Here is a 27,227-nt window from a genome sequence, read left to right as displayed (position 1 = left end):
TCATCATCAAAAAGGGGAGGGTGGCGTTTCAGCTAAAAAGAGAGAGAATAAAGCATTGTATTTCTTTTTTCCACTCAGTTTTGAGCAATATTGATTAAAATGGCCCAATTTTGCTCTTATCTTTTATAGCAGTGGTTCTCAACCTTTTTAATGCCGCGACCCCCAACCGGTCGTAAGTCGAGGACTACTCAACTGGTGCAGCACCGTTTGCAGAATGGGACTTTGGGCGGGCTCAGCAGGGCAGAGACAGCCTGGACAATTCCTATTGGCTTTTGAAAGCCAATAGAATTAGACTCTATTCAAGAGATTCTATTCTATTCTATTCTATTCTATTCTATTCTATTCTATTCTATTCTATTCTATTCTATTCTTTCAAAAGCCAATAGAATAAAAGGGAGTAGCACAGCTAAGGAAAAGGGGGGGAAAATGGCGGACTGCGTTGTTTGGCGACCCCCGTGAAATGGTCGTTCGACCTCAAATGGGGTCCCGACCCACAGGTTGAGAACCACTGTTTTATAGGATATAGGGTCTTTAAAAGGGCTTAGAATCAATAAAGACCATAATCAGGACACGTTAATCAGTTGCTATAACAGTAATTTGACTCTGTAGCTGCATGTTGCAAGTGTTTTTTAGTGCAGCGGCCCCCCCAACCTTTTGGGCAACAAAATTTTTCCACGTGTCGGAGGCGGCATGGTTTCGTGTGCTGCCTGCGTCCTGCGGTTAGGGCTTTGCTTGTTTGTGCGGCCTGGTCTCTGGCATGCTGTGGCATGGAGGACTCCAGTTCTAGTGTGTCTATTTGCCTGCAGTTCTCCCGCTGGTCTAGTCTGCTGGTCTGACTGACTTTCTTGATAGATTTCTTTCTAACAAGCTGGTGGGAGTCTTCTTGAGTGTTGGTCAGGACTTTGACCATCACTCTGCTCTGTCACAATTTTCCAAGCTGATGCTCTCCAGGCATTTTGCAGTACAATTCCATTATCCCCAGTCAGCTCAGTTTTATGGCTCGGTAGCATGTATGGAGAACTTTTACCTGCAACTCAAAATTAAGTTTAGGGAAGGCAGTCTGCAGGGAGAAAGTCTCAAGTGGCCTCTTGATGATTAATTTATTAGGGCATCAGCTTTCGTGGATTGTAGAAAAGCTGATGTCATAATAAATCTAAGTCTTGCAGGCGCCACAAGATTTTCCTAGCTTTCACAGCAATAGGCACAATTACTTATCATGGTAATCAAGAAGGGAAAGGAATGCACATCAGGGACAGCAAGGGTCAGATATTTTCCTTCAGACTGAAGCTCTCGCTAGCCCTTCTCTGAACTATTTCATCATATAACACTATACTTTCCCCCCTGCTTTCTCCTATCCCAGAAACTTTATTTTGTACATCCCAAAGGTGCTTTTTCAAGAGGCAACTAGACTTTGTTTTTCTTTGAAGCCGTTTCGCTTCTCATCCCAGTCGCTTCTTCAGCACCGTACACCTTATCGCGTACACAGTATCCCTGGTTTTAGACTGCACGTAATTTGACCAGATATTCATTGCCACCTCTTCAGAGTACCACATTAAAACAATGATTCCCTACACTATTTATCCCGCTGCAGGGCTGAGCAGGAGCGAAGAGCAGCCCCAAATTCGCTGGACGAGTCCCTTGGCCCCTCCCTCCCCTCCTGCCGCTAGCTCAGCAGGCCCAACTCCAAGTGCGCCACATCTTCCAGTCTCTGGGATGGGCGGGGGGAGGAAAAAATGCTTCTCTTAAATGAACATGCCGACTAGCCAATCGCCTTGGAAAGCGCCAGGCGATTACACGAGCCGCCGCCCAATGGGGTGGGTCCTAAGGCGGAGTCCGTGGGATGTGAGAGCAAAGCGCGGTCGACTGGCGGCGGCCAAGGCACTTCCCTTCTTTCTCGCGGAGCGGCCAGACCAGCGGGAAAGGCGGAGAAACCGAAGGGCTATCATGATGCGGCTCCGCAGCCCTGCGCTGCTGAGGGATCTGCTGTGGCTCAGCCAGACCGGCGGCGGGCTCAGCTGTTGCCGTCGCTTGGCGCTGAGGTGGCTCCATCCCGCTTGGCCCGGCGTGGCCGGTGGCCGCTTACCTCTGCGGCTCATGCCCGGGGCTGCCGCCGCCGCCGCCTCCCGCTCATTGTGCACCAGCCCCGAGGGCATCCTGGAGCAGCCTGGCAAGGGCCCTCCGCCCCAGCAGCCGGCGGCCACGACGTCCGCCGAGATGCCCGCCTCGGCCGCCGGCCAGAACAGCCACAACGCAGGCGCCGGCAAGGAAGCAGACGGCTCGGGGGAAAAGTGAGTGGCGGCAGCGAGGGGCGGGCCGGGGCCGTTGGCGGGACCGAAGGCAAGCACAACCCTCAGTGACAGAAGGAAAGATGCTCCGGCTGCAGGCTGGTGGTGGGCGCATGCCTGCTGGTGCTGGCGTCTTCCTTCCCTTGCAAGACATGTGACAGGATGCTGCTCGGTAAATGTCAGGATGGGATAGGGTTACCCCCACGTGCGAATGGATTTCGAGGAAGGCAGAGCTGAAGATGGGACTGGGAGGTTGCCACGACAACCGGCCCTGGCCAAGAGGAGCGGGTGGGAGTTTCTTTGCCGTCCCCCCCTCCCTTTGATGCATTTATTTTCCTGGAGATTACAGTCGTTTTCACTCTCTATTCAAAGTAACTTGTTGGGGGGGGGGGGAAGGACTCGATGGTGTTTTGGGCATCATCGCAGAAAAATGACCATTGGAAAGCACCTTCTGGGCATCGATTTGAGTGGGTTTCGCTTATCGCTGGATAGTTCAAATTAATTTATCTCTTAAGTTAGTGGGCAGTGAAATTGGGAGTTTGGGAAACCGGCAACGATGCTTTAGTCTTGCTAGCTTTCGTTTTTAAAATTAAATGCTCTTACTTATGTAAGAATTTAAATTTGAAACGTGACTTTTATGTGGGATTTTATGTTTTTCAGCTAAGGGTCATAAGCTGATCCACAAAACTGGCCTGTACAAGGGTTCTACTCTTTTCAGTTGCCCTTATTACATTGGAAGTATAGATAGAAATTCCTCACTTTATTAAATGATGTAGAAACTCCTTTTTTTGATACATATTTATGAAATGAGATCTGGGGAGGGGGAAACTATTCACACCATGCAATGTGTAAAAAGGAATTCAGGAAACATTCACCTAAAATACTATGTTGGTGAGGGTTTTTTTTAGAATTTTCCTGCCCAGCATTTATATCTAAGAATTAAAAGCTAGAGCACAATTAAATAGTTACAAAGGTTTGTATCTGAAATATTGAATGTAGCTTCAAAAACATCTTCTAATTGAATTACTCATTTATTAACTGTCTCATTTACAAAAGAGGTAAGTAGTGGAATTGACTTAGTGCTCAGAAATTTTCTATTTTTCTTCCCAGGAAAGCATTTTATTTCAGTCAATGTTTCTGAACAGAGGAATGTGCATTTTAATTATTCATCCCTTCATATAAAACCACTGACAATTGATAAAATAAATACTTGTGTATTAAGAGGTAGTACAGTTTTAAATTTAAAAGCAAAATTGCTTTTAATAGTTTCAGTGAAACTATTGCACTATGATTGCAGCTATCTATAGGTATTTCTGTGATTCATCTTTAAAATGATTTTCAGGCCAATCAATGAGCAATGTTTATATCTGAGGGTGGTGGGGAGGAAGCTATAGTCTCAGTTTCTTCAGTGAAGTTAATGATAGAAAATGGTTTGCCTGCAGTTTTGGGAGAATCATAAGGCTTAAGGAATTATGGTCTTTGATTTGATTTGGTAATTGGATGTAAAATCCTGGCAGGGAAACTTAGAATTATAGAGTTGGAAGAGGCCATTTAGACTATTGAGTCCAATTCTGTGCTTGGTATGGGAATCCAAGTTACCATATATACTCAGGAATAAGACTATCCTTAAAAAATTTTGTGTTTTAATTTTCACAATTGGTTTATCCATGGGTAATTCATGAATTATTCATTTTTCATGGTATTTTGGTCAAAATCCACAGATGGGCTTATCCATGAGTATATACAGAATATACGGATATTTTTAAAAAAACTATTACAGTATTTACGTTCTTGTAGATAAGCCCATAACAATAAACTCAATCCATTTATTGTGTGTACTTTGGCACCTAAAATTCTTAGCTGATTTGCAAGTATATATGGTAAAAGGCCTGTCTAGCCTTCTCTGAACACATACAATAAAGGAGAGCATCACATCTCTATGTTTTTATTATTTTGCTTTAATAGAGAAATGTGTGTGTACATATGTATACCTGTTAATAATATTTCAGAGGCTTCAATTTGCTACTTATATTATGGATTGTGACTTTGTTCAGTTATCTGCTACTTAGAGTGGAGCTCCCCCTTATGTACCTTCAAATCAGTGTTGAAGCTGTTTTACTAATCTAGATGAAATGTTAATATATATTATTGGTCGTTGTATGATATGCCATATGCCAAATAAATAACTATTGACACCTAGCAATTGCCTGGATTGCTCCAGCACTTTCCTTGGCAAAATGATTTGGAAGTAATTTGCCATTGTTTCATTCCTAAGACTGAGAGAGAGTGAATGGCCCAAGGTTACCTAGTAGGCTTTGTGCCTAAGGCAGGATTAGAACTCACCAGAACTCAAAAAACCCTAGGTAAAATAATAAAGATCACAGAAAAAAGAAAAAATATCCATATATATTAATAAAATTATTATTATTATTATATTTAGGAATCCATGCATCAATTATGTTTTCTCTTTTTTATTTTATTTTTATTTTTTAAACCAACAAAACAAAACATAATACACATACACACACAATATATACTCCTCCCCTTTTTTTTAACAGCAATTTCGTAACGGTAAACTTCTATTATTTACATTTCCCCCCCTTATTCTTCTTTAGAATATTTGTCCTTGCTGCCCCGTTGTTTCTTATTTGCATTTTTCTTCCTTCATACATATTATTATTATTATTCATTATTATTATTATACATATTATTATTACTATACATTATTATACACACATTTTCCACTTTTATTTTTTTGACCTTTCCACATTTATTCTCCTCTATTATTTCTAGTGTCCATCCAGTCATACCACTTGTTCCATATTAGATAGTACTCTGTGTCTTCCTTTTCTTTTATCTCTTTTGTTAATTTATCCATCTCAGCACAGTCCAGGATTATTCTTATCACTTCTTCCTGTGATGGTATATTCTCATTTTTCCAGAACTGTGCGTATGTTATTCTTGCTGCCGTTGTTATATGTAAAATTAAGTACCGTATTTCTTTACTATATTTTCTGTTTAAAATACTCAGCAAAAAGATCTCTGGTTTCCAGTCTATGGGTATATTAATAAAATTAATTGAGACACTAAGCTGATAAAATCTGGACCATATTGAAACATTTTGCTTCATCTTCCTATTTTTAGAACCCAATGACTTTTCAAAAGCAGATAATAGGCTCGTGTCCAGAATCCATTCCTTAAAATCAGGAAGACAGATTTTATTTATGTAAATTTATCCTTTTTGCCCATGCCCCAGGCTGGATACGCTAAATCTCTTTGTGAAACAATAAAGTTCAGCATTGCATTAAGGTCCTTAACTATAATATTTCTTTCCAAAATTGTGCTGATATATGTAATAATTTGAAACAAAATTGAAATTGGACAAGACCAAGTTATATGACTTAAAGAGTTTTCAAATTTCATACAACAGACACCACATCTAATGTCCAAATTTTTAAAATCATTTTTGAAGGGGTTAATAAAAATATTTTGTGATAAATTGAGTTCCTTTTTAAATCATGCAGTTTCTTTTCTCCTGGACCTATTTATCCTCCAAAATTGGATATTCTAATTATTTATTCCATAATTCAGATATAAAACTGATATAACCATTACTTTTACTTTTTAATTCATTATAAAATGAGATTGTTAGTTTCTGTTCATGTCCTACATCTCTTGAATATTTTAAAATTGTTAGTATCTTGCTGCTGTATTCTGTTTAACACGTTTCAGTTATGTATATTGCTCAGCAAATCTTGTAAAGAAGTTATATGCAAAACACAACTCATTAGTAATCAACTGATTGAGAGTACTGATGTATTATTTGGCCCAAGCATTCCAATAAAACATTTTCCCTCCTATTTTCAGATTTGGGTTATTCCACAATGTTAGTTTCTCATGGGATTTGGGATCAAAATGTGCCCAGTAAGCAATTAATGACCAGATGGGTTTGATAGTTTTCAAGGCTGGAAATGAAGATACTTGTTTGATAACCTTAAATCTAAAATTTCAGAAGTGTTTTGCCGCTCTAATCATAAGGCAATCTCATATTGTCCAAGGATATTAGCATACCAGTAGAGGAGAATATTTGTAGCTCAGCTTTGAATTGAGGGGTCCTTAGTGCTCTCTGATCTTGGTAATTTTCTTGCAGACATTTCATTACCCAACAGTCAATACCCAGATGAGCAGAGATTAACATCAAGATTATTGTTAGATCAACAATCAAAAAGCAAACAATACCCCGATCAAGAAATTGTCAGACAAGCTAATAGCAAAGAACCTAACCAAAGAACCATCAAGACCACTCCCACTAACACTGATAGGGCTAGCCACTAGAATATAAAATGAGAGTAAACCCCACTACCTACTAGGGACAAATTTCATGGAAATTTTTTTTGGCTTGAATGAAAATGAAACATAAACACTGCACTACAGCAGGGCTCTTGCAGTTGTTTAAAAATATACTGTGACCTAAAGAGAGTTGTTTCCCCAGTTAATAGTATAATCGGTATAAATCATGTTGCTGTATAACATAAATAAGCTTTGATAATGGCATGAAGAATATCCCAAATAACCATAATACCATCAGCAAATAAGAAAAATTTATATCCATTGCATGTGTCATCTCACCCTTAATATCTTTAAGAGTCACTAATAGAAGAAAATCAGAGAGGCAATATAAATTGATAGATTAAGAGATAAATCTACTGGGTGAAGATAAAAATTTGAAATCCAGTGAACAAAAGATGCTCATATTTCTTGAATGGCTGTAATATAAGCCTCATAAAATGATAAAGAAAATATGAAAAGAAAATGATTGATTGTTGACCTGTAACAAGTCCTAGAAAGTTTATGAAAATTCTGTACTATTCAACTGGAAATTTGTATCAGCTTTTTAACATTGCTATTAAATATAATACCGAATATCTCTAATGTAGTTTTTAGAAATTCAGTTCTTCGGTCACACAAAAAGCTGTTTGTTAGAGTACAGCATGTTTCTTGCAACATGATATCAGACTGTGATTTTTACAACTTGTTGCACATTTGTCTCTTTTTAAAAATCTGAGTCAATTTACATACTTCTATTATAAATACTGTGCTTCCTTGTAGGCAAAATATTTTTTCAAGGATAGTTTCCCAGGGTTAGAGATGTCTGGCACAATAATAAGCTTACTAAATAGGAAATGCACAAAGAGAAAACCTCTAAAGCAGGGGTGTCAAACTGCTGGGCCACGGGCCAGATGTGTCATGCTGAAACCACACTCACCCCATTGCCGGCAATGGGGTGAAAAGTCACGATATGTTGTGACACGTCATGTGACAATGCAAGTTTGATACCCCTGCTCTAAAGAGTGAATATAGATCTAAACTGAAATAAGCTAAATGTCCAAAAAGAGAACTACTCAACCCAATTGTGCTAAGGTCAAAAGAAAAGTATAACTGTTTTGAATGTCCAATTAGGCTTGGGTTACTGCCCTCCACTTTCTCTCTTCCAGGCCTGGGAAGAATTACATAAAATAGAAATGCCTCTATACTAGCATTGATTATTAGAGGAAAAAGTAAGATCCTGATAAATCATTATTTTGAATCTATAGTATTTTCAACTTGATAGCTTTCCTAAAAGTTGTAAAAATGGTCTATGATACTGAACTTCAATAATTTAATACACCCACCCACACAGATACATCCCTGGGAAGAATTGCCTCTTGATTTTAATCTGCAAGTAGCCATTATCTCAAGTTTAAAATCAACTTGCAATAAGAAGACTTCCTGAATGCATTGTTCCTTATAGTTTAACAAAACCTTCTGCCACTCAGCAATCTGAAAGTAAGTTAATTTTTAAATTATTTCTGATCAATTGCTCATGTACTTTAAGTAGCTCAAATTGTAGAATAAAATGAATTTATCTTCTAAGGTCTTAATTCTGGTTTCCTGAAAAATAACAAGGAGTCTTTTCAGTGTTTTCAGATCTTTATGGAGCTTACACGATTTTAAGGTTATCATGGATTCCAGATATGCCAGTTTTTAAAATTTCAAATTTACTGTTGTTTAGAAATAGACTGTAGTTTCAATATTAATTCAATGTTAGTTAATTGTTATTACTGGGAAAGTAATACATTGGAGTTAATACAGTTTTATCCAATCCATTGGATGCTGGAGCAGTTGCAGAAGGAGTCTTTAGCTTTTCTTGTTTGCCTGGGATTATCCAGCTTTTCCCCCTCTCCATTTTATCTGGAGAGAATCTCTTGCCTTGAGATGATTTAGAAAGAGCTATCCTCTTCATTTTAAGAGGCACATTGCTAAAATATTATATCAAAGTTATTTAAAGCAATCTGAAGGTGTTTGAGCATAAATAATTTACTATTCAGCTATTTATATGAGTAACTCCAGCCACAGGATCAGAGTGCGATAAAGAAAACAATTAACTAGATTGTCATGAAAGCTGGAAGTTCCCTATTTCTCTGGGTAATTGGTTCCATTGCCAAAGTCCTCTTGTTAGCCCCCTCCCCCATAATTGGTTGCAATCTGGCTTCTTGTATGTTGCATCCTTTTTTCTATGCTGCGCAACAAGAGAAAATCCTGTTGGTTTTGAACTTCTATATGACCGTTCTACATCATCCTCCTACGCCCAGTTGCCTTTTGTCAAGGCTAAATATTCCCAGCTCCTTTAATCCATCTTCATAGGAATTTGTTTCTAGCCCCTAATCATCTTTGTTGTCTTCCACTAAATCCTTCTTAAAATGTTGTGCCCACGTTATATTGTTGTATTACGTGTTGTCTCCATGAATATAACTGCCAAGTTATATTCTGCTTACATACAAATATTAATCTGAGTATTTTTTACAAGTATTGTGACTATCCCATATTTCCCATCCTATACCTATGCATTTGATTTTTTTTTTACTAAATGAAAAAAGTGGGATTTGTATTCATTAAATTTAATTCAGTTATTTTTAGCAGGTTACTGTAACTTGTCAACATTATTTTGAATATTGTTTCTGCCCTCTAATACATTCAGTTTCCCATCTAATTTTGTGGTACATGGCAAATTTGATAAGCATTCCCCATCTGTTCATTCATGGCAGTAAGAAAATATTAAAGAATGTTGATATGTCCCCCAATGCAAAGAAAAACTACTGATGAGCATTTTTTGAATATAATTTGAGCCAGCTAGAATTATCATGCTATTAAACCGACAAGTACCTAAATGGCATTTTTGCTGAAGTCAAGATACACTATTTCTATAATACATTATTCCTACATTTGTTAAGGAAATTAGCTAATCAGACATTGAAATACGATTTGTCAGACAAGATTCGTTCTTCATGATGACTCCTTTTATTTATTTATATGCTCTAATTGATTAGAATCTGCTCTAGAATCTTCCCAAATACTGCTTAGATGACAGACTGGCTGACTGATGAGTAGTTTGCTGTTTTCTTTTCCCTATTTTAAAAGATTCGTTCTTCAGTCAGTTAATGGCACTCATCAATTCTCTGGGATTAAATTCTCAAGGATTAAATTGCATAAGAATTTGGCCAGACCATTAGTTAGTTTCTTTAGTACTTTACCCTGAGTTCAATATTGACTCTCAGTTAGGTTTTATTATCTATACATTTGTATACGTTGAGAATGCTTAAGATCAGTTATTGACAGTTAGGTTTTATTTAGGTTTTATTATCTATACATCTGTATACATTGAGAATTCTTAAAATCAGTTAATAAATATAGTATGTATATACTATATCAACAAATATAGATATGTAAAGGCCTGACATCTTGCCCCTAAACTGTTTTGGAAAGTAATTGATGATGCCCAAATAACTTGAACATTGATGTTCTAATATCTCAAAGTGGAATAGTTCATTGTTATACATCAAACTAGGTTATACTTCAGCTTAACTTTGTTTCCTTATCGACTTGAGATCCTGTTAAAATATCTTTATCTTTAAATCTTTCTTGCTGCCCTCTCATTTTATGGTAATTTTTTCTGTTAATATTTTTTATGGAGTTGAATTTAGTATACTCTCTGTGTAGGGGTTATTCTCTAGGGCAGGGCTTTTCAACCTTTTCACCCATTGTACCACTTTTAGGATATGGCAATATCCATGTACCACCAGTCACCTAGTAAGGTGTCAAAAACTTGACCAAAAAAAGAAAAAAGAAAAAAGTGATAAAGTATAGGTAGTCCTCGACTTAGAACAGTTCGCTTAGTGACTTACAGTGGCACTGAAAAAGTGCCCCCCAAGCCACAGCTGAGCAAGACACCTGCATGCCCACCCAGCGGCGCTCTTCCTCCTGTCTGAGGTTTCCATTGTTGTGAGCATTTATGTTGAGGATTGGCAGCAGGGGTGGGGTGAGGGGGTGGTTACAGCAGGTTTTGGTCACTTCACATGACCCTGGGACACTGTGCCCATCATAAATATGAATCAGTTGCCAAGCATCTGAATGTAAATCACAAGACCCTGGAATGCTGCAACATTCCAGCTGATCGGCGCTTCTTCTGGGCTTAGCAGAAGCACCAGGATTAGTGCCGCGCTCCAGCAGGAACCTGGCGCTGATCCTGGTGCTTCCGCTGAGCCCTGACAGTCCTGCAGCTCCAGCTATCTCTCGCTCAGGCTTATGCGGTGCTGCCACCGGTTCAGCTCATTCCCCTCCCCTTTTCTAGCTCTTTATATTCATTAAGATCTGATGGTTAAAATACATTTTGATTATTGTACATGTCTACATGTTTCTAAGAGGTTTTTGCTGAAATACAGTATTAAGAAAATAATTCAAAATAATATATTCTAATTTTAAATTGGGTTCAGTTTCACTGGATTGACTTCCAACGATTAAAAATAGGATTCCACAGAGAGCATCTAATTTGCATTTTAAATGCATTAGTAAAGAATTGTGTTTTAGATGCACAGATACTTTCAAAAATTGAATTTTTGAAATTTTCCAGTTTAATTAATATTGTATCCATATATGGACAGATTTCAATAGAATTTAATAATAGAATCTTTTTCAATGTCTTGTCAGTTCCCTAATTTCGTTTTCCATATGGATGTAGATGTAATTGTTGTGCCTACATTCCATTGTATCTTTTACAAGGTTCTATTATGTAACCCAGTGGCAGCATGTAAGTGTGAATCATCTTTGCTGAGGTTTGTGGAAATCTCATTCACAAGTTCTCTAGAAAAGATCCTTTACACTTCTAGTTTGCTTTATCAGGCTTTTATATGTGCAAGGGCCCAATTTAATGGATTTTATGTGCAATGGATCAAATTTGCAATGCATGATTCTGCTATTCATTAGTGTTTTTTCTTCTATGTAACTCTGTGCTACTGATCATCTTCCTCTTGAAGGCAGATTGAGAAAGAAGAGACCCTGAATTGTCCTTTAGTGTTTCCTTTGTTCACATGCTCTGCTATCTCTATGTCATTTTCCAAAGGCGAAAGTCTGATTCCTTCCATTCATTTCATTTGACTCAAGTAAGAATGGAAAAAACAACACTATCTTTCTTCTTCCTCATCCCACATATTTGTCCTGTTGTATTTCCATCTCTCGATTTAATGGACATATTGCTTCAACAGCTGTCCCTTTCTTCCAGATAATTTGTTGGATTGTGCTTTCACTCTAGCAAGTTTCAGAATTAGCCTGGATTGATATTTACATTAGACTTAGAAGGTTGTATAACAAATTTTGTAATGTAGCAAGTCTTTATGATGCCAGATGTTTATTTTGCATTTTCACTGCAAATATTTTGCATGAAATTGTACATAGATAAAAAATATTCCAGTGACAAATTATTCTAAAGTTTAAATGTAATACCACCAACAGCAACCCTACTTGGTTACCTGACTATCAGGGGGGATTAGGAAGGGAAATTGTATAAAAAATGCTAAATTAATCCAAGAAAAAAGTTGGTGTCAATATTTGAAAGAATATGTTCCCTAGTATTGAATATGATTCAGAATTCTTTATTTTTTTCACCTACTCTATGCTTCCCTCAGCACATCACCAATAGTTACTAATCTGGGAATATATCTGAGTTGCATGTGCTTTGAAAGTGATAGCTAAGGTTATTGTGGATCGCACATAAGAACAGTGTCTCTCTTATCAATTATTAAACCAGTCTGCCGTTTTTTTTTCAGATCCTGTGTGAAACTTAAAATGACATAACTTCTGTAACAAGTTTATTTGGATTTTTTCTCAGGCTTACAAAAAAAAAAAAGACTGGCAGCTATTTATTTTATTTATTTTTAAAATTTATAAGCCGCCCCACTCCCGGAGGACTCCAGGCGGCTAACAATAAAAACACATAAAACATAACAAAACAAACAGTACAAGAACAGTCATCCAGGGGTCAGATTTTATAAACCCCAGGCCTGCCGGAAAAGCCAGGTCTTAAGCAGCTTACGGAAAACCAACAAGGTGGGAGTGGTCCTAATCTCCGGGGGGAGCTGGTTCCAAGAGGTGGGCACCATCACAGAGAAAGCCCTCCTCTGCGGCCCCGCCAAATGGCACGGCTTGGCCGACGGGACCTGAAGGAGGCCCAGCCTGTGGGATCTAACTGGACGAAGGGAACTATGAGGTAGTAGGCAGTCTCGCAAATAGCCTGGCCCTGAGCCATATAGGGCTTTAAAGGTAATAACCAACACCTTGAATTGGACCCGGAGACCAATAGGCAACCAGTGCAGCTCACGGAGGATAGGTGTAACGTGGGTGTATCGAGGAGCACCCACTATCACTCGCACGGCTGCATTCTGGACCAACTGTAGTCTCCGAATACTTTTCAAGGGTAGCCCCATGTAGAGCGCGTTGCAGTAGTCCAAACGTGAGGTGACAAGGGCATGAGTGACTGTAAGGAGAGCCTCCTGGTCCAGGTAGGGTCGCAACTGGTGCAACAGACGAACTTGTGCAAAGGTCCTCCCAGCCACAGCCGTCAAATGATGTTCCAAATTCAGCTATGGATCAAGGAGGACACCCAAGTTGCGAACCCGCTCCGAAGGGGGTATATTTTCCCCCGCAAGAGTCAACACTGGACAGTCGACATGGTCCTTGGGAGGCAACATCCAAAGCCACTCGGTCTTGTCAGGATTGAGCCTGAGCTTTAATGAATATCAGTCTATGCCCTAAGATTGGATAGGGTTGGCCTGTGTGAGGGACATCGATAGAGCATTGCCCTCTTATGGGACCCAGCAGTTATGTTTTCTCAGTAGCTTAAGCTGTTTTTGGAACAGTATCTTCCGCGAGGCCTATATGGCCTCTGTTAAGACCTGCCACAGTCGTTGGGTTAAAGATGAAATATGAACCTGCTAATTGTAATAAAACTGAGGTGGTGGAGTTTGTTCTACTTTCTTGCTCTAATGCTTTTATTGTTATTCTGCTTTTTTCCTTGCTCTTTTTTTTTTCAAGCCTCAGTAAGTCAACCAAGAAAGAATCAGTTTAGTGGAGTGGTTAAAAGCATCAGGCTAGAAACCAGGAGACTGAGTTTTAATCCCATATTGGACACAAAGCCAGTTGGGTATCTTTGGGCCAGTTGCTTTCTCTCAGCTCTAGGAAAGAGGCAGTAGCAAATCAGTTCAAAAAAAAATCTTGCCAAGAAAACTGCAGGGACTTTTAATGGCTATATAGTGATTTCAGAACCAAAGGCAGCATGTTTTAAAAGTTAGTTGCTAGGGGGAATCATTGGAATTACGCAGTTTTCATGTCCTGCTTGTGAGCTTTCTTGCTGCATCTTATTACCGTAGCAACTGTTTGCTCACTGTTTGGCTCAGAATGATCAACTGATCCTGCAGGATTATTGTGAGAATAGTTGTTTGGCTACCTGTCTGGCACCAGTTGAAATCATACTATCTCTTGAAGCTCCACCAAAGTGGTACCTATTTATCTACTTGCATGTAACACACTTTCAAACTCCTAGGTTGGCAGAAGCTGAGGCAAGTGACGGGAGGTCACCCATTGCTAGGACTCAAACCCCTTTTCCAGTATTATTAAGCCACTGAGCCACTGCACCTCACTAAAGTAAAGGCACAATTTATTTCTTTGAGGGAGAAAAAAGAAACTATAACTTTTAATTTGGATTAAATGATGCACATATAAGGTTCTGTATCTTAACAGAGATACAAGCATAGTTTCAGTTGTCAGAAATTATCCTAAAAGGGAATCAGGGTGTTAAACAGTTCCATTTACATTATTAGTATTAATCCTTCTTAATTCTTTGAGAAAAAACAGTGGGAAGAGAATATACATCTTTAAAGATACTTTTCTTACATTCTTGGTGTATAGTTATAGTTACATTTTTAAGTTACAAAATATAGCCATAATTTTATGGGACTATAGTGAAGTATGCTGCATTTCTAAAACATTTCTATTTTTTAAAAAAAAATACTGTGTTTTTCTCCATGGAGGTCCAGGCATGATTGCCTCTTCCATCTTTAACAATCCTCTGAATCTGATTCTTTTTGGAAAAATTAACATCTTAACCAATTCTTAGTTGGAGATATGTATGCATATTTTTCTCTGTATGTTGTACATGCACTCATTGTATTTTTTTTTTTTTTTTTGCATCACTCTGTCTTTCTGTTTATATTTTCCAGTTTTCTCTTGGCATAGATACAGGCTATACACATGTTTAAGCAGATCATGAAGTTCATAAGCAAACCACAACTGTCTTTTCAATTTCTCCACCTATATTCAGCTGCAGCCCATATTCTCACAATATATATATATATCTTTTTCATTATTTTTCTTAAACACTGGCATTTATAGCATTTGTTTCAATTGCATTCTTCAACAAATCATTGTAATCCCAATAAAAAATTCTACATTAATCATTCTAATATTCCTTCACTTTAATCTCAAATAATTTTATTATGAAAGCCCACCTCATTTTTTTGCAGTAATCATTCTTTTATATGCATTTTGCTTCTTATCTATAGTTTCTTGCACTTTGTCATTCTACTATGTATCCATTTACATATTTCTTATTCATGTAATTCCACCCACTTGTGGCCCTTTTCATTTAATTATGTTTATACTGCTCCAGGGTATTTTTATATATTCATTACATCCTATTTCTACTTGTTCTGTTCAAAATTGAATTAATCTTTCAATACCTTTTTTTTGGCATTTTTCATTTTTTTCTCCAAGATTCACTCGACATTCCTAAATAATCATCTATCCCACATTACAAATCTATTGCTGTAATTCACAGATCCTTTCCGTTTTTCATCATAAACAGTCTTTCTTTCTTTCTTTCTTTCTTTCTTTCTTTCTTTCTTTCTTTCTTTCTTTCTTTCTTATTTATTTAATTTCTACACCTGCCATCTTACCTAAGTCACTGTGGGTGGTTTACAACAGCACAATAAAACACTGTAAATTCATAAATAAAAGCATAGTTTAAACAGAATTAAAACTTACAAGTAAAATTAAATTGGGTTAAAAATTCAAAAGCGAGGATGTTAACAAGGTAATGGGAATGTCCTCAGCCATTCCTTGGGCTGTTGCAATATATTTTATATCCCCGTGCTAATAATAATAGTGTGTCGCCAAATGGCTCTGTTGAGCTGTTATTCATTTCGTCCTTTTGTCTCATCCAACCCATCCATTTATGTCACCTAATGTCATTTTTTTCTCCAAATTGCATACATTCTGAATGTTGCATATTTTTTCTAAAACTTGACTGTGGCTCTTTCATTATCATCACACTACTATCACATATCTGTAGATATGTTATTTTATATGCATTCACTGCAACATTCTTTTTCTATTTCCGATAATGTTAACATTTGGTTTTTAATTTTCTTACTTTGTCCAATAGACAACAGGAAGTAACAGCTGTTGTTGTCATCAGTAAAATTGGAGAAGATGGGAAGGTAGAAGGGTATAAATTGAGAAAATACATTTGTCTTTAATTACATTAATTGCAGTGTATATGCTGGTGAATAACTGTAATAAAGGTTTGACTTGATGTGTATTTTATTAAAACAATAAGGTTGCTATCATAGGTAGCATTTTGAGATTGTAGCCAGATGTCTTCTTAGAATCCCCAATTATTTATAAGCCAGTGCAATTGTCTAAAAGCACTCAGTGTGCATGTTGTTCAGTTGCTAAGTCATGTTCAACTCTTCTTGGCCCTATGGACCATAGAATGACACCCCTGTCCTCCACTGTCTCTCGGAATTTGTCCAAACTTATGTTCATTGTTTCAGTGACACTATCTAACCATTTCATCCTCTGCTTCTCCTCCTTTTGCCTTTCTCAACATTGGGATCTTTTCAATTCAGTGTGCATATTGTTTTCAAAATACAAGACAATATAGGTTCCTGAGTTTTGTAGTCTTTGCTTTTGGCTAACATTGACAGCTTACTTACAGATCTTGCTGTCTCGTTATTAGTTTAATCAGTTTTCTGATGCAATCTTTTGACATAGGGCACAAAAGTGTTACTTCTTTTTCTAGCTAATGCCATACTTCAAATGCTCTCAACTTTTAGGAAAAAAAGGTGTAAGCAATTTTATTTCTTAATATAAGTCAAATTTGGTATTTTGGAACTTGGTTTTAATATAACGTGTTAGGTCACAAACCTCATTCTGTAAATTAAGAACTGAGATTCAGAACTTAAAATTCACTTTATGGCCTTGTAATGGATGTTTGAAGGCCAATGTTATCTTTGTTGTACCAAAGTAACTTGCCATGCCTTATGGTTTCAAATGAGCTTCTCTTTATTTTGTCAGTATAGTCTTTGCAGTGAACACTCACTTCCATATAGTAAAGATAATGGTAACAACTCCATGTCCACTTTCTGTCTTAGTTCTTTTTACTTATGCTGAATATGTATTTTTCTAAGTATTTAATGATGCTAAAACACTGCTCTTAGGCTAAACAAATATTACATAACATTACTCAGCAGTGAAATAGAGGGAGAAAAAGCTTATACTGCAGTTTAAACTGATAAGCTTTATCCAAGAATAGTCCATTTGAAGTATTTTCTGTAAGTAAATTGAATGTTTGCCATGCTTTCTGTATCAGCCTGTTCAGTGCCATAGTTAAATACTGGGCTAATCTGGTTGATTTAACTGCAACAGATGTCAGCGATACATAATCTACAAAGTTAAAAAGTATCTTAAGAAGTTTAACTAAACCTCAATGTTTGAACACTGGAGGTTTTAAACATACACATTTCTTAAAGTATATGATTTATATCTATATTAAATGTTCTATGGAATTTAAAGTTGATAAATTAATCTTATATTTTTTTATTTTAATTACAAATTACCTTTTGAATCATTTTTTCATACACACACACACACACACACACACACACAAGCTCTGGAAAAGTAGTCAGACTTCAGAAACATTTTCCAACTACAGAAAACATAAGGCTAAAACTTCATTGACTAAGTCTAAAAATTTAACAAACTTTTTCCCCAAAAGTTTTTATATGTATATAAATTAAGAAATATTAACAGATCAAAAAGAAAACTTTGCATACTATTTAGTTGTATTTTTTAATTATCTGGTAAGGAGGCACTGATTGAAAGGTTGAACTCGTGTATTAATTGGAAATTTATTATATAGCAAAATGTTGCATTAGCATATATAGTTACTTGTGTCCTAATTTGATAGGAAGAATAAATAAAAATGTCCATGGAAGAACAAATACAGTGCTTAAATAACAATAAATGACATTCTATGTGTATGTGAAACTCACTGTAGGATTTATATTTCATTGTGTGTGTATATATGAAACTATGTTTTACTGTAAGATTTAATTAAGAATAGATTTTCATAGTAGTATATTTCAAAGACTTGTATTGATTTAAGAGCGTGACCAGCTAATACTTGGTTTCTTCCCATATTTGTGTTCTCTTCTTAGTAAAACAAAACAAGGTCTGTTGCCTAGTTTGGAAGATTTGCTCTTCTATACTATTGCAGAAGGACAAGAAAAAATACCAGTTCATAAGTTCATCACAGTAAGTTTTTTAAATATGTTTCTAATAAATCATATACTAAGTAAATTAAATGTCATAGTTCCAATAGATCAGTGGTTCTCAACCTGTGGGTCGGGACCCCATTTGGGGTCGATCGACCATTTCATGGGGGTCGCCAAACAAGGCTGTCCGCCATTTTTTCCCCCTTTTCTTTGGCCACACCCCTGGCACCGGTGATGTATAAGTGGTTGGGGGTCACCACAAACATGGGGAACTGTATTATGGGGTCGCGGCATTAGAAAGGTTGAGAACCACTGCGATAGATGAAACCAGTTAAAAGAACTTCAAAGCAAGGATTTCTTCCTTAAAGAATATTTTATTCAGGAAACAAAGTATCGGCACTTACATAGTTGAACCCAAGACTAAAGTTCCCTCCCCCTGATATAAAGTAACAGATTGCAATTCCCATCCCAGAAAGGCTGTCATAAATCACATTCACCAATTAATCTAAAATCCTCCCCACTTTACTGCCTGCAAACTTTATCTAGAATTGACCTCACCCAGCTGCAATTGTTTAGACCAGGGGTAGGCAACTTTGGCTCTTTTATGACTTGTGGACTTCAACTCCCAGAATTCCTGAGCCAGCCATGCTGGCTCATTAATTCTGAGAGTTGAAGTCCACGAGTCATAAAAGAGCCAAGGTTGCCTACCCCTGGTTTATAGGCTAACTTAAAAAGCTCAAGCATTCCTCCCTCCCCCCTTCTACATCTGAGAACCCAAGCAACAGAAAAAGCACAAGTAAAGTAAAAGGTAAAATGGCTGCAATTTCTTAACTGTCACAGTGTTGACATTAGCCATATATCTTTTTATTTTTGAAAAACAGTATATATCATATAGCTTTGGTAATGATCAAGTAATGGGAAGGTTACTAAAACTGAGTGTCACAGAAATTTTAAGTTTTAAAGAAGGCTGTACTATCATTTTACTCACATGATCACATTTAGGGAGTTGTGAATATATGTATTTTAAAACAAAACACTGAAAACAAATGTCTGTGAACTCTATTGCAATCTAATGGAAAAGAAGACCAGATGGGAATAAGAATCAATATTATGTGAATTAGTGTTCTGAATAAGAAATATCTGTGATGCTTTTTTTATTTTACAGGCTTTAAAATCTACAGGTTTACGAACATCTGATCCAAGACTGAAAGAATGCATGGATATGTTAAGATTGACGCTTCAAACAACATCAGATGGTGTCATGCTAGATAAAGATCTCTTTAAAAAGTAAGTACATCAGTTGATTTGCTACAGCTTGTCTTTAGCATGTAATAATGAGGGCAGTAGGAAATGATACAAATGAGCACTGATCAGAAATATTTTTCAATATGCATGTCCTCCACGTCTGATTTCCGAGAAGGAGGAAGAGCATTGAGGAGACCAAAGTATGTATTATATCAGTAGTGGATATCTTACCTTCAGTAAATTATATCTTGGGATACAAATATAGTCTTTAGATTTTAGAAGCACTTTTATTATCTCTGTAATGAGAGACAGTATATGGTATTATGATATGGTTATTTTCACTCATGTAATAATATTTTTTCATATTTCACAGATGTGTCCAAAGCAACATTGTGTTACTAACACAGGCTTTTAGGCGAAAATTTGTCATTCCTGATTTTATGTCTTTTGCCTCTCATATTGATGAGTTATATGAAAATGCTAAAAAACACTCAGGAGGGAAGGTAAGTGTCTTATTAAAAATAATTGGTGGCAATATAGAGATGGGTAAGCTGCAGTTTGTGCCCTTCAAAACATCCTGAGATCATGCCATCAATCTTTGTGGAAAGGTATAGAATATTCTCCATGTGATTTTCATTGATCTGTGGACTGAAGGATGGTTTTAAGTGCAAGTAGTCCTCACTTATCAATTGCTTGTTCAGCATCTATTTAAAGGTATGAGAATACTGAAAAATGAGATTTACAAGTGATTCTCAGTGTTGTTGTCATTGTAATGTCCTGATGGTTATGTGATTGTGATTGGGCGTTTGGCAACTAGTGCATTTATAATGGTGGTAATATCCCATGATCACTATTTGCGACCTTCAGAGCTGGATTCCAACAAGCAAAGTCAATGGGGAAGCCAGTAGGAAATTGCAAGTCATGTTCAAGTGACATCATGCTTAATGATCCATGGCACTTAATAATTGCATCTAGGATAGACAGTGTAAATCAGTACAGTCACGTGGTATTTCACTTTGCAACTGCATTGCTTAGTGACACAGTTGCCAGTCCCAATTGCTTTCAGTAAGTGAGGACTACCTGAATAAGTTAGTGATGGGCTTCTGTGAGATAAAACACTCCCTATTTTGCTAGTTCCCCAAAACAAAGGAAAAACAGGTCAAACATATTCTGTTGTCATCTGTCCAAAGCTTTCCATAATCTGCAGGCAGGTTAAGAAGTTACCAAGTCATGAGCTAGGCTAATGCTATTTAAAAAAAATACAGTTCAAATTTTCATTTTTAAAATATTCCTAAAAGTTGAGAGATGATTTGTCAAAGTGAGTCCCACAAAGAGGGTATAATTACATTTGTACATTTGTGTTTCCCAACAACTGATATTAATAAGCATAGATTGAGCAGATTTTTGTTTTCCCTGATTCTGGCTGCAAGTATTCTGTCTCTAGAATATTTTTATACTTGTATAAAAGAACAGACATAATTTTATGTAAAATGCTATCATCTGGGAAAAAAGATTACCTTAATCATTTGGTATAATAACCTGCTTATGAAAATATTTGTATTATATTTTATTATTTATTATAATTTATTATTAAAGTTACAAATTACAATAATTAAAAACTAGTGTAAACTAAAAAAAGAATAAAAAGAAAAATTAGAAGATGCAAAAGAGAGAAAGAAAAAAATAGAAAAGAAAAAAAGAATATAATAAAGAAAAAAATGACTTGCTTCTTCATCTTAACTGTAAACAATTTTAGTAACTTATCACCTTCTTTTAAAATGCAATAACTTGTCTCTTCTTCCCATACCCCTTCTCTTATCTATTGACAAATTCATAAAATCTTGTCATTTCAGTCCTTATGTAAGCAAAAGTCTATTAAGATAACATATCTATTTTAATTTAGATTAAATAAATTTTCTATTCCTTCATTTTACTTCTAACAATTTTAGTCCATTCAAATAATGTCGTAGAACTTGATTTCTTTTTTTTTTTTCCTTTGTCCTTTCTCACAAGATTCCTCAAAACTTTAACAAATGTCTTTGGTCAGTGCAATATAGGAAAGTTATCCCGGTCACTTGGTTTGCAATTTTTATATCATTTTTAATTATTAGGACATCAGCTAGTTTCTTTTGTATGGTTAATTAATTAGTTTTTTATTCTTTAATTAAATCCTTCCAGTTACCTCTGCTATCCAAGTTTTTAAAATCTTATCTTACTATGTTTTTTAAAGAATTCAAACTAAAAAGCAGTATCCCAAGAAAAGGATTCTTTATAATTAATTTCAAAATATTATTTCAAATTTATCTGGACCCTTGGTCCATTTTTAAATTTCAAATCAAAGTTTTAATAACCCTTTTTGCTGTTTATTCCAGGAAAAAAATTAAGTCCTTAAACTTGTATTTAAAACTTATTTCACAAAGGATTGAAGGGAATTCACCCGTGGTATAAAACTTGATGATCCAAAAGTACCTGATAGCTAGCAATTTCCAAAAGTGATTAGAAAAGAAAGTATGCAAATGTGTGTTTGTCACTATAGTCTCGTTTTGCCTGGATTGTCTGCCCGATACTTCTGCAACTGATATCCGTGTTTAGAGTGGTTTGGAATCAACATGCTACATTTTGTACTATGCTTTTAGGAAGCTATTTTGGTTTTATTCACATATAGTTAAACTATAAATAATGCTGTAAAAACCGTACTAGTTGGGATTAAATATTGACAGTGCCAGTATCAAACAACATTATGGCTTACTGTGATGTGTATGGTAAAACTAGTCCTAGAGTGGCATACCTAGTTGGGCTGATTATAGAGATTTAATCATTTGCAAATTATTCATTTATATACTTATGAAAGAAAAAGTGCAGATAACCTTGAGTGAATTCTTAAAATTAGTTTCTATAAGTTTCACCATTTTTCATATAAAGTGGACAAGAATAAAACTATAGCGAACCTATTTTTTTGCTTTTGTTCGCTTGGTAGATCTTGCTTAAAAAAACTGGGATAGTTTGGGGGAGAGGTTAGATAGGTGTTTGTGCCTTTTATTATTTTAATAGTTTTTTAATAGCTGAATTTTATGTATTCATTATTTATAGCTATATAATCTAATTATTTTGTATTGGACTTGTTTTGTGTAGGTTGCGGACTATATCCCACAACTGGCTAAATTCAGTCCTGACTTATGGGCAGTATCTCTTTGCACAGTCGATGGGCAGAGGTATTGTAGCTTAAATATTTGAACTGATGAAATAATTTCAGTTGTAGAAACAGAACCAGAGACATCCTTTGAGGGGTTAATTTACAAATATAAGGTAGTTCTGTATAATCCATGATGTATGTTTCTTATGGTACTAGAGAAAACATAGGATTTTTAGTTCTGCTTAAGGTATTCTAATTTTTAGTAGAAAATAGAATGATGCTTCAGAAGTTAAGAATTCCTTTTTTGAAACAATGTTTTTACATCTCCTGTTCCTCAAAACAACATGCTGATAACTTGATTGTATGCTTTTTGTGCATTGAATAATCCTAATTTAATTATCCATGCTATGTTACAATATTAATATAAATTACGGTTTTATAATCCATTCCTGGTTGTTACACAAAACATTCCAGTTTTTTCACACATTCATATATGGCTTGCCATGATTCCTTGGTCCCCTTTTTGATTTAGTGATATTATAGATACTGCCGGATTTTTTTGACATGCCCTGTTTCTCCAAGGCTAGCAAGTGTAAAGTTACACTTTCACAAGGTAAAATCCAGTTTTGGACAAGAAATGGATTGTTGCAAATAATTATCTTTGGAAAATGTAATTCTAAAAAATACAAGATGCATAGTATTAGAAAGTACTCATTAATGAAAACTTTTGAGAGTTATGAGAAATTAAAATTTATCTTGTCCTTTTAATATTTCTAGATATGACCTGATTCACAGGCTCTAAGCCACATTATCTTGGCTCATCAGAACAGGTCTTGAAAATGAATGGGGCATCAAATATATAAGAATGTTTAAAGGAGAAATTAAAGTAGGAATTAACATGAATCTAATATAAATTGCAGTATTCTGCAATTGAAACTATTCAGCATATATTATGCAATTCTTGAATAGCCACTTTGAAATCACAAAACTTTGTTTCCATAAAGATTTGAAATAGCACAAACTAAACATGTTCTTTTTAGTTTGAGCAGATAATTTGTACAATTGGGAGAAAGGAATTCATTTTTTCTATAGTTTTTAATTACAAAAACTGTCATTTGCTTAGGTTTTATCTTATGTACACAATCTATTTTAAATGTTGATGTATGCTGCTCTATATAATATTGACATGCATGCTTAGCAAATATGAACAAAAGCCAATTTTCCTCTATGGATATAAAAAAATTCAGTGCCATCAGAATTAAATAGGATATAGCTAAAATTTGTAAAGTGTTATTCAAATAGCTTTTGAAGTAGGTCAGTTTTGGAAAGTTTAAATCTGTTGTAGATTTATTTAAAAAATAGCTCATTTGCATTTATATATAGGATTAGATACATGCATGGAAAATTTAAATAACAGATTTGAAAATTATAATTTCACCGATGGATGCTAACACAACATGCTTCTTGAGCAATAATTTAAGAGTCTTAGTTCCAAAAATGGCATTGACAAAAAAAATGAAATTTATTTAATTACATTTAATTTTAAAGTAATATTAATGCAATTAGCTAAAATATTACATTAACATTATGCTATTATAATGTAATATAGTTAACTCCTGATATATTTAATAAATACTACTGTCACAGGGAAATAACAATTTGACTACAACTTATAGAGGAGGTCTGGGAACCCACTTTGAAGACTAGACTGAAAATTGTATAATCCTGCCTTATATACATATAAGCATATTTGTATTTTATCAAACGAAATATCTGTCTAATCTAGCAGGATGTAACAACCCCTATGCTTTAAGTTAGAGTAGTTGATGCTCCTTGTAAGGGGTATGTATGTTGCTATAACCAGATTTACCATCTTTCATTGTTTATTTTATCTGGGTTTGCATATTACTTTGTGTTTTTATGCTGTGAGTTGCCCAGAGTTAACTGGAGTCCAGCATGGTGCAAGTTAAATTAAATAATTAAATAACTGGTAACCATTGAGATCATAACTAGTGGTCCCTGAGGTTCTCTATGGGATTGTTGGTCTCTTTTATAAAGTAAATGCTGTATCTTATGAGAGAAATTTCATACTGTACTAGAATAAGATTATATATATATATATATATATATATATATATATATATATATATATATATATATATATATAATATTTATTAGCTAAAAGGAATCACTGTTCAGCTTCATTGAATGACCATAGTTTCTGATAATACGATAAAGAACAATGACAATAATGTTTCTTTCTCTACATTATGCATTCTTCCATTGAGTGATACAAATTCCTTATTCTTTTTACTAACATTTTATTTTTTGTTTTATTTTATTACTGGATGTATACCCTGCCTTTCTGTTTATAGCATCCAAATGCTTTGGATGTTGAAATATTTCCATATGATAGTTATATCAATTCCTTGATCAATTAGTTTTTGTAACTATTTCATATTAAGAAGATAAATTATTTCTTTGTAAACTTGTGTGCTTATGTTTACTCTTGAGTATTGCAAGTCTCTCAAATAACTTCACGATTTGCTAAGGAGTTTCGCTTTTATTTTTAATACAGTAGATTGTATTTTCTACCATATTAAAGATAAAATAGACTCTCTTAGATGATCTTTTATATAGCAGTGGTTCATAATAGAATCTTCCCAAAGCCTTTGCCTTAAGATGTACATTTTTTATTTCTCGGGAAAAATGTGAGTGAACGTAATAAATAGTATAGTATTTATTTTACAGGCATTCTATCGGAGATACCAAAGTCCCATTTTGTCTTCAGTCCTGTGTAAAGCCTTTGAAGTATGCTATTGCTGTTAATGATCTTGGCACTGAGTATGTACACAGATACGTTGGTAAAGAACCTAGTGGATTAAGATTCAACAAACTGTTCCTCAATGAAGATGGTAAGTTATATGTGCAATTATCATTTCTTAATATGGTATCTATGAAATAGATTTGCGTGACAGAGAAGGTTAATAGGTCTGGACATCACACGTTAAGCTGTTATTTTGTGCCTTACAAGTCAGTGTTGACTCTTGGTCATTACCAGGACAAATCTCTGCAGTTTTCTTGGTGAGATTTCAGAAGTAGTTTGTTGTTGCCTGCTGTCTAGGACTGAAAGAGATTGATCAGCCCAAGATCACCTGATTGGCTTTGCCTATGGTAGGACTAGACTTCACAGTCTCTTGGTTTCTAGTCTGGTATCTTATCCAAATTCACTCTCTACACCTTAAGAAGAATTTAGCAAATTGAAACAAGTTCAGGAAGGACCTGACTAAAAATATAATCCTATAAGGAGAGACGGAAGCAATGGGGAATGCTTAATATTTACCAGAGAAGACTTGAGGGAGTGACAACATTTTTAAATAGCTGAAGGATGCTGCGCAAAAGAAGGTGAAGGCACATTGTAACCTGAACATGGCTACAGGTTATAGGAGGGCAGATTCTGATCGAACGCTAGAAAAAATCTTGAACAGTAAGAACAGTTACTTTGCAGGTACTATGGAATCTAGTACCCAGAGAAGTAGTCACTTCTCCTTTGCTGAATGTGTCAGCTAGAAGTTTAATGGACTTCTGTCAGAAATGTTTAATATAGATTCCAGCACCGACCAAAGGTTAGGACTCGGTGGTCTAACTGGCTCATTTCAGTTCTCATTCATATTTATTGATTATGACAACACAGTATTTCAAAAGAAGGATGGGGAGTCTGTGGCTGGTCATATGTTCCTAACTACCACCCTTAGAAACCCAGGCCAGAATGGCAAATGGTCAGTTTTGCTAGTTTATTTTGTTTATAACTTGTGAGGGGGCAGATATTAATTATTCCAAATGAAACACTACATAGATTTATGCTATGCTAATGAGAAATAGCATTTGAGAATGTATTGCCACATAGCAAGTCATGTTGCTGTTCTAAAAGCAATGGTTATTATGTATGGTATATATTGTATGGTGCTGACTTATATGTTCAGTACAAGATATATATATATATATATATATATATATATATATATATATATATATATATATATATATATATATGTAGGTCTTTGGTTGTTCGGGTTTTCTCCCGCGTAAAATTGGAAGTGTCTTGGCGACGTTTCGACGAAGTCCCATTCGTCATCTTCAGGCTGGTGTTTTCAGCTTCGTGCTTTGAGCAGCAATGTGTGGTTTAGCTGTTTCTTCCTTTTAACTGCCAGTGAGGGTATGAACTGATTGGATGGGAGCTTGGCTGTGTTCTGATTGGGTGGAGGTGTGTTCTGAATGGTTAGGGGCTTGGCTGTGCTCTGATTGGCTGGGGGAGTGTTCTGTTTGGTTGTGCTCAGGTTAGTCTGAGTTGCAGAGGGTTTAAGATTTTGGGGTTAGGGAGTCGTTTGTCAATAAGGGCAGGTTTCCAAATGGCTGGTAGGCGGGAGGTATCATCTCGCTTGTTCATGCTGTGTGGGCGTTTTTCTATCTCGATGGCTTCTCTGATTATTCTGTTATTAAAATGTTCACTTTTGGCAATGGTTCTGGTATTTTTAAAGTCAATTTCATGTCCTGTGGCTTTAAGGTGTTGGACCAGGGAAGATGTTGGTTCCTCTTTTTTGACTGAGTTCTTATGTTCTTCAATGCGTGCACTTATTCTTC

General features: G+C 35.7%; 1 protein-coding gene across 3 annotated transcripts in view; it reads left to right on the top strand.

The window, feature by feature from the left end:
• The first annotated feature begins 1,730 nt into the window (after positions 1–1,730).
• Positions 1,731–27,227, top strand: part of GLS (glutaminase) — an 83,333-nt gene continuing 57,836 nt past the window's right edge. For all 3 annotated transcript variants that reach the window (XM_039321957.1, XM_039321959.1, XM_039321958.1), the window contains exons 1-6: positions 1,731–2,288; positions 18,152–18,248; positions 19,374–19,495; positions 19,827–19,956; positions 22,586–22,665; positions 25,338–25,501. In XM_039321957.1, the coding sequence (XP_039177891.1) occupies positions 1,747–2,288; positions 18,152–18,248; positions 19,374–19,495; positions 19,827–19,956; positions 22,586–22,665; positions 25,338–25,501 (1,135 nt within the window). In that variant the 5' untranslated portion in view covers positions 1,731–1,746. The remainder of the gene's footprint in view (positions 2,289–18,151; positions 18,249–19,373; positions 19,496–19,826; positions 19,957–22,585; positions 22,666–25,337; positions 25,502–27,227) is intronic.

The sequence above is a fragment of the Crotalus tigris genome, unplaced genomic scaffold (assembly GCF_016545835.1).
Source record: "Crotalus tigris isolate CLP2741 ecotype Arizona unplaced genomic scaffold, ASM1654583v1 scf7180000023830.6690815, whole genome shotgun sequence".
NCBI lineage: Eukaryota > Metazoa > Chordata > Lepidosauria > Squamata > Viperidae > Crotalus > Crotalus tigris.
This window is presented reverse-complemented; position numbering and strand designations above follow the sequence as displayed.